The sequence below is a fragment of the Bactrocera oleae genome, chromosome 3 (genome assembly GCF_042242935.1).
Source record: "Bactrocera oleae isolate idBacOlea1 chromosome 3, idBacOlea1, whole genome shotgun sequence".
Classification (NCBI taxonomy): Eukaryota; Metazoa; Arthropoda; class Insecta; order Diptera; family Tephritidae; genus Bactrocera; species Bactrocera oleae.
The window spans coordinates 83,062,450-83,079,579 of record NC_091537.1 but is presented as its reverse complement, the minus strand read 5'-3'; the positions used below and the strand labels follow the sequence as shown (position 1 = coordinate 83,079,579).

The window sequence follows — 17,130 nt, the reverse complement described above, 5'->3', positions numbered from 1 at the left end:
TTTTAAATTTTTTTATTTTACTAAAATTTTTTTTTAATATATTTTATATATAATATAATATATTATTTTATTTAACATTTTACGTTTGTCATTCGCTCAAAATAAATATTTCTTTAAATTTTTTATTATTATTTGTTCACAATGCCCAATTGCACCAGCTGTGAATGAATCCTATTGACATTTTCGTTAAGTTTCGGCGCACATGTTCATGACGTTTGCTGTCATCGCCGTCGGGTTGAAAAGAACTAGAAAAATATTACAACTTAGCACCAACTACAAAATATAGGCAAAATTCTTACAGAAAGTTGAGTTTTTATAATCTCTTTAAGTGTACAAATAACAATGAGTGAAGACTATTTGAGTCAACCAATTTCGTTGGGGTCGTCATCATCAGGTAAGCGCTCCTGCTGCATAACACGGTATACACAATATACAGGGTGTACATTACGCAATTATTGTCACCTAGTGTGTAATTGCATTTCATATAAGTATTGATATTGTATGAATATAAGTGATTTTATTGTCTTAAATAGCGGATGAGACACGTACCAATCGTTCGAGTGCAGCAACCAGCACATTCGGTACACCCATTTCTCCGTATTTGAATTATAACCCGCGTTTGTTGCAACAAACACAACCAGAATTTATTTTTCCGGAAGGTGCTAATAAGCAGCGCGGACGTTTCGAATTGGCTTTTTCACAAATTGGAAGTTCAGTAATAGTGGGTGCAGCGATAGGCGGTGTAGCTGGCTATTATAATGGTATGAAAACAACGGCGGCATTACAACAAACAGGCAAACTGAGGCGAACACAGTAAGCTTAATATAAAATTTTTATATTTGATGTATTTTACTGATAAAAAAATATTTTTCATTTTAGATTACTTAATCATGTGTTGAAACAAGGCTCTGGCACCGCTAACACTCTGGGGACACTCGCCGTCATGTATTCAGCGTTCGGTGTACTTCTGCAAAATGTTCGAGGAGAAGACGACGATATCAACACGATTATTTCCGGCACAGCAACTGGACTGTTATATAAATCGACAGGTTATTAAACAAAACATATTATTTTGTAACTAATATATTAAATACATATTATTTATTACAAAACAGCTGGGCTTCGGAAATGTGCAATTGGCGGTGGTGTAGGCCTAGGCGTAACAGCTGCGTATTGTCTGTTCCAATTGATGCGATCAAACTCAAATGGTTCTGGTTTAAAATTCCTGTAAATCTATATGAATTGCATAAAAGCTGAACTGGACTGTAGCATACTGACTGCGAATATTTATATATACGATTAGTGGTTAGCTGCTGGTAGCGACTAGGTAACTCCATATAGTGGAGATGAGTGGAGTTGCGTTATTCCCCTATGTAACGCGCTCAAACGTACATAGCAAATTTAAGTTGTAAGTTTTCCTTGCTTTATAACTTTTATTTTATATTATTATTAGTAATTAGAATGTGATGAGTTAAGTTGAACAAACTAATACCGAAGACACTTTGCTTAATAAGCAATTATAATAGTACAACACTATAAAAACAAAAATTCACATAAAATTCTTTGTGCATTCAACAGAAGTGTGTTTTTTTTTGCCAAGTGTTTACATAAACTTAAAAAAATAGTTGTACAGAAAATCATAGAAATATAAAATTAAAAATGATCACACTGAAATAAAACGAAACGTTTTGTGTATGTCAAAACAAGAATTGCGAAAAGTATTTTTTATTTTAAAATAAAATGTTGAGGTTTAGTGATTTCAATGAGTTAAAAATTAAAGCTATTAAATTATAAGTTGTGGTATAATGTGTGCGTTAATGCATGTAAATATAAAATATGCAATTTTTGCATAATAGAAAAACGAAATTTTGAAAACTTCTCAAGTTTTATTTGCTAATACACAATGTTTACTATATACTATTTATATTTACATATTATATACCATATACCATATATGTATTAATTATTAACGCCCTGCAACGCTGCCCCTATGTTTTTCCATAGTAATGATTATAAAATAAGCGGTTAATACAGACGTTTAAATTTAGTTGCATAATCTGAAGGCATCCGAAATGTTTACTGTTGCATCCAGTCACTTTAAAATGTAGTGTTTTTTTTTCATTGTATATATTTTGTTTTTAAAAGTTCTACATTGCTGCCCTCAATTTATTACAGACAGCAACCGATAGTAACAAGCTTATAGTAAATTGATATTTATATAATTTAATAATATAAGGCATTATGTAAAACCGAAAAACGGAAATCTGCCAATCATTGATCTGACTAATCAACAATTGATTCTTTGCTTAAATTTAATAATCTAAAACATCTGAATCCGAACCAGTTAAAGCTAACACCTTCATGCCGGACTTCTCATCGATTATATTGTTCACCGGCGCTTCGCAACTGGTATCCAAAGTAGAACATGTATGACAATGACAACTACCAGCCTCCATATACTCATAACGACGCGTTTCCTACAGCAATAGTGCATGCAATAAAGTAAAAAAAAAAATTATATATCCATGCCAATATATAGCTTTATTCACCTCATCGGCTTCCGGATGGCAATTCCGCAACACTGCTACAGCCGGTTGGCGTGTAGCATGTACACAAACGGGATGAAAAGAGCGTTTGTATGGGAATTTCCAATCGGAAATCTCACTGGAGTCGCAACGACCCCAACAGGAACGTACGCTCACATAATCCCAACACTCACGACCCAGTGCGTCCGCTTGTGTGATGCGGTATGTATAGAGCCGCTGATGACAGCCGAGTGGTGCTGCTGTGGGACTGCTGTCGATCGGTTGTGCTTCCAGTAATTGACTCAGTGACGGTGTGGCAATTGTAACGCAAGCGACGAGTGCAAATGTATTAAAATATTTATTCTATATGCCAAAAAATTTTTATGTAACCGTTATAAAAAACAAATTTATATTTAATAATGTATGCGTATGTATGTATGTTGTGTTCGTACCATTTCAGTGACCGTTTTACGCTTATGATGATAGCTCGTTGCGGCGCACAGTGGCGAGCTGTTATGCAGAGCAGCGTAGAGAATGAAATGACTTGTATTTGCCTGTTGCGCCAGTCTTTTATACGTGTTAATTTCATTTATTTTGTCTATATACAAGTATATTGTTAAGAGCAAGCACGAAGCATTGTTGGCAAATCCTGTTGCGCGTTTAAGGACAAATGTGTGGATCATCACAACGTTTCGATGTAAATACTTTAAAGGGGAAATTATACAGTTGAAGAGCTTGCAGACTCTTCTCGGCTTTGTTAGTCTAATAATTTGTCATTTAGGAGCATATTGTTGTAGTTCAACAATGTTAAATGATGTTCTGTTAAAAAACGTTAACTTCGGTTGCACCGAAGCTAGAATACCCTTCACAAATAAATAAGGTTTCCTTACAAGAACTTAATTTTATTCGGCCGGTTTGAATGGCAACTACAAGTATATGCTATAGTGATTGGATCTGAACAATTTGTTCAAAGACTGTGCGATTGACTTTAACAATAATCCATGTCAATAAAAAAGTTTTCCATACAAGATATTGATTTTGTTCGTTCAGTAAGTATGGCAGTTATACGCTATAGTGGTCTGATCTCAAAAACTTATTTAGATGTTGTAGCATTGCCTTGCGACAGAAATCCATGCCAAATTTCGTGAAAATATCTTGTCAAATAAAAAAGTTTTCCTAACAAGCACTTGATTTTGATTGTTTAGTTTGTAAGGCAGCGTCATGTCGTGGGCAAATTTTCAGAACGATATCTCGAAAACTGAGGGACTAGTTCGCGTATAAACAGACAGACGGACATGGCTAAATCGACTTAGCTTGTCACACTGGTCATTTATATATAAGTATATATTTTATAAAGTCTCCAACATTTCGTTACGGGTGTTACAAACTTCGTGGCAAATTAAATATACCCTGTGCAGGTGTGTTGCACGACTATCGGGTCTACGTAACCGGAATGCACCCGGAATTTTATCCGGCCAAGGACTGTCAACTCGGCAGCATTCCTATAATTATTTCAGGGATATTTTCTACCGTTACAACAACAACAGTATTACCAGAACTAAATTTGAGTTCCAACAGCTTTATGGCTCGGAGGTCAGTTGTAAAGTCGATAACTGAAATTTTACCTTGAAACCGCGCTCTTTTCTGATATCAATGACAAGCTCTTTAAATGACCTTTCAATCCGGTATGAGCACGCACTCAATCTCTAACAGTGTCATAGTTTCAAATTCTTTCTTCATTTTGGGCTATAGTCGTTTAAGTTACCAAACTTTTATTAATTTTGATTTTTTTTAAATATCACTAAATATAATTTTGTACAATTGCGTGAAAATTTGGTCAACATTACATTCAATGCCAAATTATGTAAAAAAGTAGAAGTTAAAAAATATCATCGTTTTTGCTCGTGAGCAATTCTTACACTCTCCGTTCGGTCATACGAATGCATTCGTTCATCGTCTACCATAATTATTCACCCACTTATAACTTCGATATCACTCAATCCGTTGTTGTCACTACTGCCAAGCGCGGAAATTTTGTCATCAATTTGAATATGTTCCTTTCCTCATTTATTTATTTCGATTTTTTCAATCAGTATATACGTAACCATATGTGTGCGTTTTGGTTTGTTAAGATTCGTCTTATGGTTCCAGCTTTCATACCTCACATATTTGCTGTTTGTGTACATACTTCGGTTATGTATCGTTTTGACATGGTTTTGTATTCATTCATGGAATTAATTTTTGTTATGTATTTTAGATTTTACTGTCACTTCTTGAAGATCAGCTGATCCACTTCATAAAGCAGCTACCCGAATTTTGTTTCATTTCACAGGCATTGGTAGCGCTTTTTTAATTTGTTAAACTTGCTTCTCAAGCGCGTCGTCGTATCTCATGATGTGAACCGAAACGTTGCGCTCGCAATTGTACGCGAAACCGCCGATTTGGATCGGGCCGCAGATCTTCGTGACGATCCTCAATAACTGGTGCGAGTGCTGCCGCTGCGGTAATATCTATACCAGCTGCATCTTCCTCATCGTCGGCATCGTCATCCTCATTTGGACTATCGTAATCGTCCATAGCTGCATCTTGCGCCTCCACTGAGGCATTCGACATAGAGATGGTCTCCGCATCGCGTGCCATAGCGCTTGCCAGCAGTCGCTGACGTCGCTCCTCCATCAAACGATGACGCTCCTTGTGTATGTAATCACGTTTATTCGGCAAGCCGGCTACATTGTTGGCCGTGAGCGCTGAGCGCACCACATTCATGTCGGTAGCTTCCATCCTGTGTTTAGAAACGCAATTATTTAAACAAAACAAAATAAAGTTTAGACCTACTTATAAGTAACAATTTTCACTTACCACTCATCGGTCTCGGCAACATAGCATTCGGTATGTGAAATTGTGGACACGCCATTGAAGCCCCCAATGGCGAAAATCATATCATCTATTATTTCAAGTCCGAAATTACTACGCGAATGATTCATTTCGCGTATGAACGACCAGGTTTGTGTATCGGGATCATAACGTTCGCCTGTGGAGAGACGCGCCGTGCCATTGAAACCGCCAATCACATAGAGTTGTCCACGAAAAGCCACACAAGATACGCCCGAGCGACGATGATTCATATTCGGTATACGTGTCCAGATATTGTTGCCAGGATCATAATATTCCGCGCTATCCAAACACTCTTGACCATTAAAGCCGCCTACATATTCGCATATAGAAGATACTCGTTACTGTAGGGTATACGAACTCATGGTAAGCAAAAAAGTACGAATGTAAAGTAGAGAATTGTTCACAGTACTGTCTCAACAACATATTGTCCAGTAAGGACAAGCAGATACAGCCTTAGAAACCAGTAGACTAACTATTCTAATATGCTTTATACACATTTCTAAGAATCGGGGTCGGGGTTTTTGGGCTTATAACTTTGATCAACCTGCACTTCCTTTATGTCATTCTAATAATAAAAGGGTCTTCGTAGTACAACTTTCACCTAAGTTCAGTACCTACTTGTATTTAGCTGGAGTTTTAACCGTCGTATTTAATATAGTATCAAAAAAAATCGCTAATATAAAGTTCTCGAGGTTGATACCCCTGAATGTTGTTGTTGTAGAGGAAGAAAGCATTCCTGTAACAATTTTGAAGAATGTTGCCGAGTTGGCAGTCCTTGGCCGGTTAAAAATCCGGGTCCGTTCCGGTGACGTAGACCCGACTGTCGTTGGAACGTCTTTTTGTACTGGTTGTTTACTTTTGTGAATGATGAACTTTTGTTGCCCTTCTTTGAAGTCACTTTCGATAGTCTAACGGCTGTTTCGTTGCATTTTTTTTATACGAAAAGAATTATGCTACCCTGAGCTCGCTTGTTAAGAGACTAGAAAACCTTATATATAATACTGGGCGTCCGGGGTTCATATTACCGTGGTGGTAGTGTTATAGGGGACTCAGTCGGGGACGCTGATATTGATACTGACATTTGAAAGCTCTAGTTTTACATTGCCCAATGACAAAGTTTGTCATAAAAGAGAAATCCCAAATTTGAAAATTTAATTCGAAAAGTTTTCAGTTGGTTGGAGCCGAACTCCAAATAAGCCACTGAAAAAACAATACCAAGTCAATGCATAACCTAAAATAAAAGCAATTTCGCTTTCACTTTACTCCTTCTTAATTTTTTGCCTGTCTTCTACATTTTTTTTTACATACTTTTCCAAAGTAATAAAAATAAAAATGCAAATCTTTTCTTAAAATAAACCTCTTAAAAATAAACGTGACTAATTTCGAGTGCGTCACTAAAGCCAGCAACCCTCTGTCCATACTTTCACTCACCCGTTGCATAAATTTTCCCTTTTAATGTGCATGCGCTTGCGTCAGATCTTTGCATATTCATAGGCGTTATAACGGTCCACTGATTCGTTTTCGGATTGTAACGCTCGACTGTATTCAAACGATTATGACCATCGTAGCCGCCGATTGCGTAGATAAGACCGTTAAGCTCAGCGACGCTAACATAGCAGCGACGGCAGTGCATTGGTGCAATCTAAATGAAGCAAAAAAGAGTAATTAATAGAAGAAAATAAATTTAAATAATGTTTTTTAAAAATCAAAAGGAACATAGCAAGGTTAAGAAGGAAGTCCAGATTTTTAGTAATCTCCATATTGTCTTCATTTAAGGGTTTTTGGTTGGTCAACAGGCTTCGTTACTATTAATACTTCTGCATCCACCTTATAGTCCGGGCTTGGCACCAAATTATTACTGCCTGTTGTTGTCTTTGCTGGTAAAAAATTCACCATAAGAGAAGCTTGCGAAAATCGACTTTCAACGCTTTTTGCCAGTGGGCTAGGTAAAACTGTCAAATGTCATAATAATTGTAAACAAAAATATTCCTCTTATTTCGTTGTTGACGTCGTGAACTAAAGCATTATTGGGTCAAACGCTTTTAAAAAAAAGTAACGGTACAAAACTGTCATATCTATTATATAATATAATTTTGACTATGCACACACCCGTTAAGTGGCAGTTGAAACTCGAGGGCGCAATTTTTATAATTAAACACTTTTTTTTTACGCCTTCAGCCAACTCAATCTATTGGATCGAGCTTGGTATCCTGTCAATATGATTTCAAATTGCTTTCTCACTTACCTCCTTCCAATTCTTGCGTACCGCATCGAAGACCCGACACGTATTGAAATATTCAACACCATCATAGCCACCAATCGAATAGATTTTATAACCGATGACAGCGGTGCCATGATAAGCACGCGGTCCGGCTGGATCTTCGGCCGGTATATTCACCCAACGATCGGCACGCGTATCATAAGTTTCGATGCAACCCTTCGATGTGCCGCCACTCCAGCCGCCAATGGCGAAGATGACCTCATGCGGCAGACGTGGCATGGCTAACGGTGGTGTGGTGAGCTTTTTGGAAAATGGCATACGAAATGGCACATATAAATTAGAGCTGAATGAAGTGAGAGAGAGAAAGAGAGAAAGAAAGAATAGATAATTGGTAAATACCTCGCCCGATGATGGATTCATTATATCCAAATCATACATAAATTTAAATGTCTCAACAATCAATGGCTTCGCATCCTCACACTGCAGCACATACGGATGCTCCTTCACCTCGTCCATGAAACACTAGCGAAATATAGATTAGCGAGAATGATTAGTATTTGCATGTGGCACTGCTACATTTAAACTGCGCGAACAAACCAAATCAATAAGCTATTTTTTTTAAGGTTGGTACAACCGTTTTTATTTATGTTCGTTAGTGTGTCTTTGATGTAAGTTAATGTGTCTTTGATAGCGGTTTGTTTACAACGCGAAAAGTTTGTCTGGCGATTTTTACCATGGAAAAGAATTGAACAACGAGTTGTCTTGAAATTTGGTGTTTACAATGGAGTTACGGCTACGTAATCGTTGAAAATGTTGCAGTTATGTGGAGCCTGCTTTATGACGAACTCTAGTATTAGAGTGGCATAAAGTATTCAATAAAGGTCGTGAAGACATCGAAAACTTGCCTTCCGAGCCGTTCATCCATTACTGCTACTGACAATAACTTCAAAAAAGTTAAAGAAATAATGTTTGAAAATCGTCCTGTTGGCATCGGACAGATAGCAGAGGATCTAAACATATCTTATGGATCGACTCGACACATTTGGGTACCTGAATCTTTTGCCAAAAAGACTTTGAGTATAGTTCGCAAAATAGATGCTTGACACTGTAACTGAGGACTCTACATTCAAATAACGCATCATAATAGTGATGCTAAGTGGGTTTATGAATAACACGTCGAAACTGCCAACAAGTTAGCGAATGCCGCTCCAAAAATGAGTCGAAACCGAAAAAGAACACGTCAAAGTCGGTCAAAAATCAAGGTTCATCGGTTGCTTTGATTATAGTGTGGTTTATTATGAATTCCACAGTTCAACAGGGACAAACGGTCAGAGAATGCTACTTGTCTGTTTTCAGGCGTCTACGTGAAGCAAGTCGTGGAAAACGATCGAATTTATAAGTCGAAAATTCATGGGGTTTTCACCGTGATAATGCGCGATAATACGAAACAAGAGTCAACGCTCAGCCAACGTATTCGCCAGATTTGGCCCCCTGTGACTTTTTTCTATTTTTGAAACTGAAAATTTCGTTTCGTGGAACGTGTCACGAGTTCATTAAAATACTTTCGCGACTGTGAAGGTGTTGAAGGCCATCCCAGTCGTGGCTTATAACAAGGGTATGTCAAGTTGGATTATAGGTTGGCATACTTGTATTGGCTCAAAAGGAGTCCATGTTGAAGGCGACAATAAAGATTTGTATTAAATGTTGTTTTCTCTTGTCATATGAGGTCAAATTTTGATCAGATGGTATGCACATATATGTATATAAGCACGTACTTTTGGTGTCATCAAACCCAAGCGCACACCCTGCATCAGTTGCGCCACATATTGTTTGCGATTTTCTGGGTCGTGATCGATCCATTTGATGCACAGCTTCCATACATGGTCCTCCTCGCGTGTATTCAGCTCATCGTCGCTAATAATGTCGTAGAAATCCTTTAAGCCCATTTCGAGTATGTCCTTATTTTTAGCGGCAATCTCAATGAAATAGCGCAGCAAATAATTTCGCGCTTTTGCATACAAATCGTCGAGAAAGCGAAATCTGCAAACAAGTGGTGAGAGCAAAGGAATGCGGATGACGTAGCGCGTTGACGATGAATTGATTGAGGCGATTAGGTGCAAAGGAAAATGCAAACAAATTAGTTAATAATAAAATATGTTCAATATTTCGTCGAGGTGGATGCATTCTCGTGGGTACATAGACATACGAGTATACCTATATATGTGTATGCAAGTATGTATGCAGGTATGGTGCTTTAAGTACCAATTACTTTCACTTTCAACAATACATACATACATACTCATACACATAGTAGTATTGTCATCAAATCCCCACCCACCTGGCGAATCCCATTATGCTGACACAATTCTCGGGCGTCAACATCGCGGCTAGATGTTGTTTACACAGCGTCACCAATCCAATCATGCCCACATAATCGGCCGATATGAGCAATTCATGTACGTTCTCCGCATTGATGGTGCACTTGCGCAGGTACGCATACTGTATTAGCTGTTCCATAATAGTACCGCTCATGCCCGGTATATGTACTGAACGATTCTCGTCACTCTTCGATGGTGATATGGTTGAATTGAAGCCAGTAAACTGTGCCCTTGGAAATGGCGATGAGAAATATTTAAATATTCAATTAGAACTGAGAAATTATAGCAAATAATTGTGGTGGTAGTTATAGCGAGAAAGTGGAGGTGAGAGTTATCTTTCGTTCGATCATAATAACTTTTATATGAAAGCCAAAACACCTTTCAAGTTCTTAATTGTTATAGGTCTGGTAAAAGATATCCAATATTTTTTCAATAGATGACTTAAGAGATCTGTATCTCGGGTTGTAAAAGTATGATCGGCTTACACTATATGACGTTAGAAAGACAAGATTTCGTACTCAAAAAACCTCTCAGAAAGTTTTTTAATTGTTTCACTCAACACGCGTCAAAGATGGATACCAGCAAATAGAAAACACACCGTATTTTACAGTTTTTCTCCGATAAAGGCAAGTCTGGTGGATAATATAAAAATAGAGTTTATGTGGTTCTGTTACTGTAGCAGTCAATCATACGCGATTTTGTTTTTGTCAATTCAGTGCCGGTAAATTTGATGTTAAAGATTTCCCACTGCCCTTCAGAGTTGTCGAAAATATCTACAAGATAATGGAAACCGTCGAGTCCGACCGTCATGTAAAAACTGTTTTCATTGCCGAGAAGCTAAACATTGCACAAAAAAACGTTTGAAACCATTCAAATACGGCTGGTTATAAAACGAGCTTGATTTATGGGCGCCATACGCGAAAAAAGCTTATGAACCGAATATTCATCTACGAATCGCAAAACGGATCCTAATTGTGAGGCAGTTTTTAGTGATGAAAAGTGGATCACTTACGGCAACATCAAACGAGAAAGAGTCTCGCGGTGAGCCGGCGAAAAGATGTCCAAACCAGAATTGACAGCCAGTAAGGCTTTGCTATGAGTTTTGTGGGATTGGCAGATAATCATTTGATATCAGCTGCTCTCTTACGACCAGAGTACCAGAGGACCTGTACTGCCAACGATTGCACAGCAAGCAATCGCCCAGAAGCCCCCAGCTTTAGCCGTTTCCTATTGGCGTTATGTAATAACCTGAAAATGTTACTGGACACTGTGATAGCTTCATTACAGTTTGGACTTCTGCTGATAATCCAAGCAGCACCAAAAGTATATGTATATACCATATTCTATTTTCCAGCATCTTCATTATTGGAGTCACAATCTACGAAGTAAGCGAAGGAACAAGCAAATTTAAAATTACTGAAACGTCTTTCAAAATTAAAACTGATAATTCTTCTACGCAATTTTCGCCTCTTCTTCGAGTTGTTTTAAACGAACAATGGTTATATAGCTCTCTTACGATTTGGTACAGGTTATTAGGAAGAAGTTACTTTTCCGGCAAATGAAGGATTTTATAAAAACTCTTGGACTTTTAAAAACTTCAAAAGGGTTCAAACACATTACATAACTTCATTGAAGATCTTAAGGATCGATAATGAAATACAAATGAAAATATTCGATACGAATTCCAATGAATATCCTGGGATACATTGAGGTTAGTTATACTAAAATGGAATATTCGGTATTGAAAATTTGAGCTAACGAAATCGAAGACTTGCTCTATATATATATATATATATAAGGTTTTATTTTTTTAGGGATATTAAAAGACTACGAACGTCTTTTTGCAGGTATTCTAGAACGCTGAAACCCCTATCACGATACTTTTAAAGCAGCAAGTGAGAAAATAGATTAGAAATCACATCTTTTGTTAGAAATATTATATCTCAAAGCTGGTGGGAACAAACAAATTTTATCAGCGTTTCTTGGTTCACAAATATTCATAGAGAATAAGATAGATCCACATAAAAATCTCCACTTCTTGAAACTCACCTAAAATACGAACTGCATGCGCTCATAATGGCGCGATGTACATTAAAGGATGCATCGGACACCGAAACCACGGCATCACATAATAGATTGTTGCGTCGCAGCTCGTTCAGTGTGTTGAGCGCATGATCGCTCATGGTGGCGTTGAGGGAACGCTTCGGTGCGCTCAAGGCCAACGGATCGTCCGCAACATCATCGTCCATCTCGTGATCGATTTCGGGCATTACAACACCCTCATCGTGTATATGTTGATTATTATTATTGTTGTTGCCAAAAAAATTATCACGCGCGCGATTTAAAAGATTCGCCATTATTTTTTTGCTATATTCCGTTATGTGCGCTAGTTAACGGACGCTTGACGTGTGAGAGCAACTAACACCGGAGAGAGTAATACCGATTTGTACCGCCGCAAGTGACTTGTAAGGAAACGCAATGTAAAACGATTAACCATACGCGCATGTGCAGCGAATGTGGACCTTAGCGAACTTCAGCGGCGTACGCTAGTACGCAAGGCAATTGCGTGTGCGTAGCGCGGTGCTGGAGAGCGGAAGGCAACGCGCAAAGCTTCGTTTGTGCACCGTTTAGGTAACTGTTTGTGCTGACACCTGCGGCAGTTGTTCGGCAATTCAAAATGATGCGATAGCGCCGGTATGCTGTGGGATTGTTGCGTTGCATGCAGTGCAGTGCGTTGTAATGATTTTTGAGCTGGAAATTTTGAAAAATATTCGCAATTACTTTTAAATAATCGTAAGATTTTCTTTTTTTTTACAAACTGTTTAGAAACTTTTATTTTGTCACTTTCTTTTCACTTTTTGTTTAACTTATTTTTCGCTCGTTCTCTACTCTGGTTGAATTAGGCCGATGGATTTATTTATTTAAATGGATTGGTGGAGTTCTCAAGTCGATTGCAGTTGAAATTTTAAAAAAGTTTAACTTCCGTTCAAGTTAAACGGATGCGTTAGGGACTAAATTAGGCGATGTATTGAAAAAAATTAATAAATAATTCTCCGAAAGAAAGGAAAATATTGACGACAAAAACTAATCAAGTATATCTATACTAAATTGAAACAAAAAACTGAAAAGACTCGATGTCACAAGACAGGCATGTATGTTTTATAGGTTATGCAAAGTGAAATAGAATTTTGAAAATTATGGTTTCAGTTAAAGATTTGCACGAGAATGTAAAGAGGCTTCTCAAGTTGCTTGCCAAGAATAAATTTTAAGTTATATTCAATAACTCTAACTTTACAGAAATTATTAAATACAATATTTATTTGTCAATAATTACAACACTCTGTACTTAAGGTTGCCCATAATGTTAATGTCTCTTTAGAAGACGCCATGAAAGAACGGATTTATATTTAAACTGTTATCGAGTCTGATTTTTTGATTTGTGAATTGAAATACGTTTTTAAATAATTTCGAATAGAAAATCGATAGATGTTATGTAGAAAGCCAAGAAATGAAATTTTCGTTGACTCCATATAGACGAAGTTAAAAATTCTGCCGTGGTCTAGATTAGAAACACCTCAAAACTAGCAGTTTATTTGCTGAGGCTTACTATTCGACGAGTAATTGTCGAACTCTCTTCAATCACACAATCATGACAGCTTTTCGGATAGGTTCATTCACTTCGTTAATACAGGCTATGTGAAAAGTTTACAGTCATCTCCAAAATATTACACATTTTATGAGAGATTTTATATTTAATGTTTTACGACATAGGGTTAGTGAGAAATACCGCGACGGCCAGATAAAGTTAAAGCATCTTAGTTGTCATACCTTTTACCAAGTGAACTGGCTGAAATTGATATAAGCTTCCTCAAAAAATTTGTCGAAATCGGGCTGTGAGTTTTCAAGCCCACAGATGCCGAATCTGTAGACCCCAGTGCCTATGACTCATTTTTTCCGAAAATATCTGTCAATCTGTAAGATATACCCCGTCATTGCGCGTTGCAAATTGTAAGAGTATAAAATGTTCGATCATATCCAAACTTAGCCTCTCTTTACTTGTTCTGCTTTAATTTGCCTCGCTTCCTATCGACGAATGTAGTGTATTATGAACAGTACATTATGTTTCTTTCTTATCACACCTTACCGAGTATATAGTGGAGAAGACTTGACTTGAAATGACTTTTTAACTTCACTCAGCTTTTTGTTGGTGGTTGATGAAACCGAACGATTATGGAACGGCAGCGCTTTTCAGTGGACGAAGTTGAAAATTCGATGTTTATAAGCAGATTTTAGAAACACGGTTCGCCGTTCCAAAGCCCATGTCAATGTGCACGAAAAGTAGGAGCAGCTGGGTAAAGGTAAAGAGTTTTATATCTGATCCAAGATTAGTGCGGTCCGTTCTTGATTAGTACAAGCTCAGCGAGAATAAGCAGAACAAGCGGCGATCCCTTAAAAAGCAATAACCTCGAAGTTTTCTCTTGTTTGAAGTCATGTGTCCGACATCTGAATATTTTTTTAAAACTATTTTCGTAAGCTAAGATTGAATTTAGACCATGTGAAATGGTAGTGCGCGCCCCAAAACATTACTCAACTAGACCAACATGAAATGGTAATACTTCAAAATACATTTACTACGGCATTCGCATTTGAATGAAACGGAATGAATTTACCGTTAAACAAAATTATTTTAATATATGTGAACAAATAATATTTAATATATACATAAGTATGTATTTTATAGTCATATAAATACATAAGTTTGTATATAATTGCCATTAGGTTATGCGCAAACTCCACTTCAGAGTCCTTACGCCGTATTCTGACCAATAGCACATTACATTGTCCAAATAAAAGCGACTAGCATTGATGGACGCATTCGCAGTATACATTCAACAATCGTAGCGCATAGTTTCGAAATATACTCTGCGACGATACAGTTAACGGTAAACAGTAGTATTTTTGTTTTATTTTCACTATGCTGCTGTGGCGTGTGGGATTATTATTTTTTCTTAGTATAATTGTTGTCTCCACAAATCAGTCATGGCTGAAACCGGGCTGCCACAAGGTGGGCAATACGCGCATAATATCCATACCCGAATGTGTGGAATTTCGTATTACCACCAATGCTTGTCGGGGTTTCTGCGAATCGTACGCGGTGCCGTCCATACCGTTTGGTCAGGCAATACCGGGTATATTTAAGCCAGTCAAACCGGTCGTTTCGGTGGGTCAGTGCTGTAATATAATGGCCGCGGAGGAAGTAAGTGTGAAATATTCGCCAATATCGTTTTGGAGTGTAAAATAATCAATTTCTTCAATTTTAGGTGCAAAAGCGTGTCCTTTGCATGGGCGGCATGCGTAATATAACCTTCAAATCGGCAGTATCCTGTTCCTGTTATCATTGTAAGAAGAATTAGCGTACTAACGCAGAATGTTGGAGAAATTTGTGTTTATTTTGTATTGGCTACAAAACACCTGAGCTGCACGAGTTTGTTATGTGATCTATATGGCTAAAACAGTTTATAATATGCTCTGAGCCGCGCCTAGTTAATTATTAAGTATATACATACATACATACCATATTTTTATATTTTATCTGAATTGTTGTTGCATCCGAAATAAAAAATAAAATATAAAAGAAATATGTGTTGCTTTGAGCGTCTGGTTAATAGCCTTGAACTATGCTACACTTTTATATTTATCTCTCGTGTCGCCAGGCTACGGTGGGTTGGCCATATAATTCGCGCCGCCCTGAAGTATTCTTGTAAGAAAATTCACCTTGGCAGATGCAGAAATAAGAGAAGCAGAGACAGAGCAACACCCAGATGGATTGATAGTGTGAAGCAAGACGCTGAAGCGTTGGAACTACGTTGCTGGTGAACTCAAGCAAGGGACAGAAATAATTGGAGAAATAAATTGCAGCAAGCGAAGACCCGCAGCCGGCTGTAGAGCTGATGATGATGTATTTTTAATGGCGGTCTTAATTTTTGAATTCGAATTCGAAAACACAAAGATGTGTGCAATGTATTTGATCACACTCTACCAAGACTTCACTGATTGTCATACCTGTTCGAAAGTGAGTTTTCGTTTTCAGAAGGAAACGTCGGAGATCCTCTAATGTACATACTTATATATATATTCACAAATATGTTTTTTTCCATAGTGCGTAGATGGAACATAGGGTCTCAACAAAAAAATTATAATCAAATCAATTTAACGCTAGAAATTTATTTTCTACCGCTTTCCAGCGCTTTTGCTTTGACTTCTCGCCTCCATGTGTTGCCTAGCCTTCGACTTCCTTGAAGAGTCCACTCTAGCGCTGTGTTGGAACCATTTTCATTAAAGGCTTCGATATGTACCGTTAGCTGCTTGATTGCGGCTCAGTGGCTAACATTACTAATAATACCTGGCCAGAATACCGGCATAATATTTCGAAGATATCGCTTGAGAAAAGATTGCAGTGTTTGTAAAAAAATCGCTGTAATGTTTCACATCTCGCAGCATACAGGGCAATAGACTTTGAGAAAGTTTGAAGTCCTGTTTGTGCTGCGAAATCGCTAATAGCTTATGTGACAAGTGGAAAATATCGTCAGGTGTGATTCACCCGCGCACCCGGAGTTCTCGAAGGCTGCCCTTAAGATGAGTTGAAATATTCAATATACAAGGACAAACAAGTTTGCATAGCTTTCTGTAAACATTTGTGACTCAGAAGGGCCAATAAATAAGGGCCCGTATGCCGTATAAGCAGCTGGACTTTTCCCAGCCAAGATGTTGGATTACCAGACTATTGTCGACGCATTCGCTGCGGCCAGAGCTCGAAAAACTGACTTCTAAGTTCCAACTAATAGAAGATTGGAGGATTTTAATCTTCATGTTCATAAACTTAATCATGATAGTCAACAGGTTTCAAATGAACCATTTTTTATCAATTAGATCGATAAATACATTTTTGGTTGAGATGTTTCTGTCTTTTTATTAACTGTCTAGTCTTGCTATCCCTATATTCATATATTTCGGTATTGATATATATATAATATGTATTATTGATTTTCAAAATCGTACAAAACAAATTTGTTTCACCCAACATCAACAAGAAAGCAAATTTAATACAGAT

At 37.5% G+C, this 17,130-nt stretch overlaps 4 protein-coding genes across 6 annotated transcripts; 2 read left to right on the top strand and 2 right to left on the bottom strand.

Moving 5' to 3' along the window:
* Window positions 1-193: 193 nt before the first annotated feature.
* Tim23 (translocase of inner mitochondrial membrane 23) lies at window positions 194-1,709 on the top strand. The gene is made up of 4 exons (XM_014247143.3): window positions 194-394; window positions 534-813; window positions 880-1,049; window positions 1,116-1,709. Exons 1-4 carry the CDS (start codon window positions 343-345, stop codon window positions 1,229-1,231), a joined length of 618 nt encoding a protein of 205 aa, XP_014102618.1. The 5' UTR covers window positions 194-342; the 3' UTR covers window positions 1,232-1,709.
* A 157-nt stretch (window positions 1,710-1,866) lies between these two features.
* Gpb5 (Glycoprotein hormone beta 5) lies at window positions 1,867-3,091 on the bottom strand. Its single transcript, XM_014247155.3, has 3 exons — window positions 2,978-3,091; window positions 2,550-2,888; window positions 1,867-2,477 (listed from the first exon to the last, which is right to left on the bottom strand). The coding sequence occupies exons 1-3, from the start codon at window positions 2,978-2,980 to the stop codon at window positions 2,313-2,315; spliced, it is 507 nt and encodes a 168-aa protein (XP_014102630.1). The 5' UTR covers window positions 2,981-3,091; the 3' UTR covers window positions 1,867-2,312.
* Window positions 3,092-4,253: 1,162 nt separating this feature from the next.
* Window positions 4,254-13,105, bottom strand: klhl10 (kelch-like protein 10). Of its 3 annotated transcripts, none has more exons than XM_070107062.1 (9): window positions 12,835-13,105; window positions 12,069-12,770; window positions 9,980-10,249; window positions 9,417-9,681; window positions 8,078-8,163; window positions 7,666-7,984; window positions 6,852-7,062; window positions 5,385-5,730; window positions 4,254-5,307 (listed from the first exon to the last, which is right to left on the bottom strand). In XM_070107062.1, exons 2-9 carry the CDS (start codon window positions 12,374-12,376, stop codon window positions 4,896-4,898), a joined length of 2,217 nt encoding a protein of 738 aa, XP_069963163.1. In that variant the 5' UTR covers window positions 12,377-12,770; window positions 12,835-13,105; the 3' UTR covers window positions 4,254-4,895. The 3 variants fall into 3 exon arrangements, with proteins under 3 accessions (XP_069963163.1, XP_069963164.1, XP_014102727.2); XM_070107063.1 differs by having other exon boundaries at window positions 12,839-13,105; XM_014247252.3 differs by having other exon boundaries at window positions 7,666-7,941; window positions 8,041-8,163; window positions 12,069-13,104.
* Window positions 13,106-14,910: 1,805 nt separating this feature from the next.
* On the top strand, window positions 14,911-15,695 carry Gpa2 (Glycoprotein hormone alpha 2). The gene is made up of 2 exons (XM_014247158.3): window positions 14,911-15,276; window positions 15,341-15,695. The coding sequence occupies exons 1-2, from the start codon at window positions 14,995-14,997 to the stop codon at window positions 15,431-15,433; spliced, it is 375 nt and encodes a 124-aa protein (XP_014102633.1). The 5' UTR covers window positions 14,911-14,994; the 3' UTR covers window positions 15,434-15,695.
* The last annotated feature ends 1,435 nt before the right edge of the window (window positions 15,696-17,130 follow it).

Bases quoted from the DNA above. Each gene is read 5' to 3' on its own strand.
- Tim23 (XM_014247143.3), top strand. From the start codon at position 343: ATGAGTGAAGACTATTTGAGTCAACCAATTTCGTTGGGGTCGTCATCA. The intron at 814-879 runs GTAAGCTTAATA...TTTTCATTTTAG, and splicing joins GGCAAACTGAGGCGAACACA to ATTACTTAATCATGTGTTGA. The intron at 1,050-1,115 runs GTTATTAAACAA...ATTACAAAACAG, and splicing joins ACTGTTATATAAATCGACAG to CTGGGCTTCGGAAATGTGCA.
- Gpb5 (XM_014247155.3), bottom strand. The intron at 2,478-2,549 runs GTGAATAAAGCT...CTATTGCTGTAG, and splicing joins GCCATCCGGAAGCCGATGAG to GAAACGCGTCGTTATGAGTA.
- klhl10 (XM_070107062.1), bottom strand. From the start codon at position 12,376: ATGGCGAATCTTTTAAATCGCGCGCGTGATAATTTTTTTGGCAACAAC. The intron at 7,985-8,077 runs GTATGATTTGGA...CACTTCATTCAG, and splicing joins GTTGAGACATTTAAATTTAT to CTCTAATTTATATGTGCCAT. The intron at 5,731-6,851 runs GTGAGTGAAAGT...GCGAATATGTAG, and splicing joins AGGGAAAATTTATGCAACGG to GCGGCTTTAATGGTCAAGAG.
- Gpa2 (XM_014247158.3), top strand. From the start codon at position 14,995: ATGCTGCTGTGGCGTGTGGGATTATTATTTTTTCTTAGTATAATTGTT. The intron at 15,277-15,340 runs GTAAGTGTGAAA...CTTCAATTTTAG, and splicing joins ATATAATGGCCGCGGAGGAA to GTGCAAAAGCGTGTCCTTTG.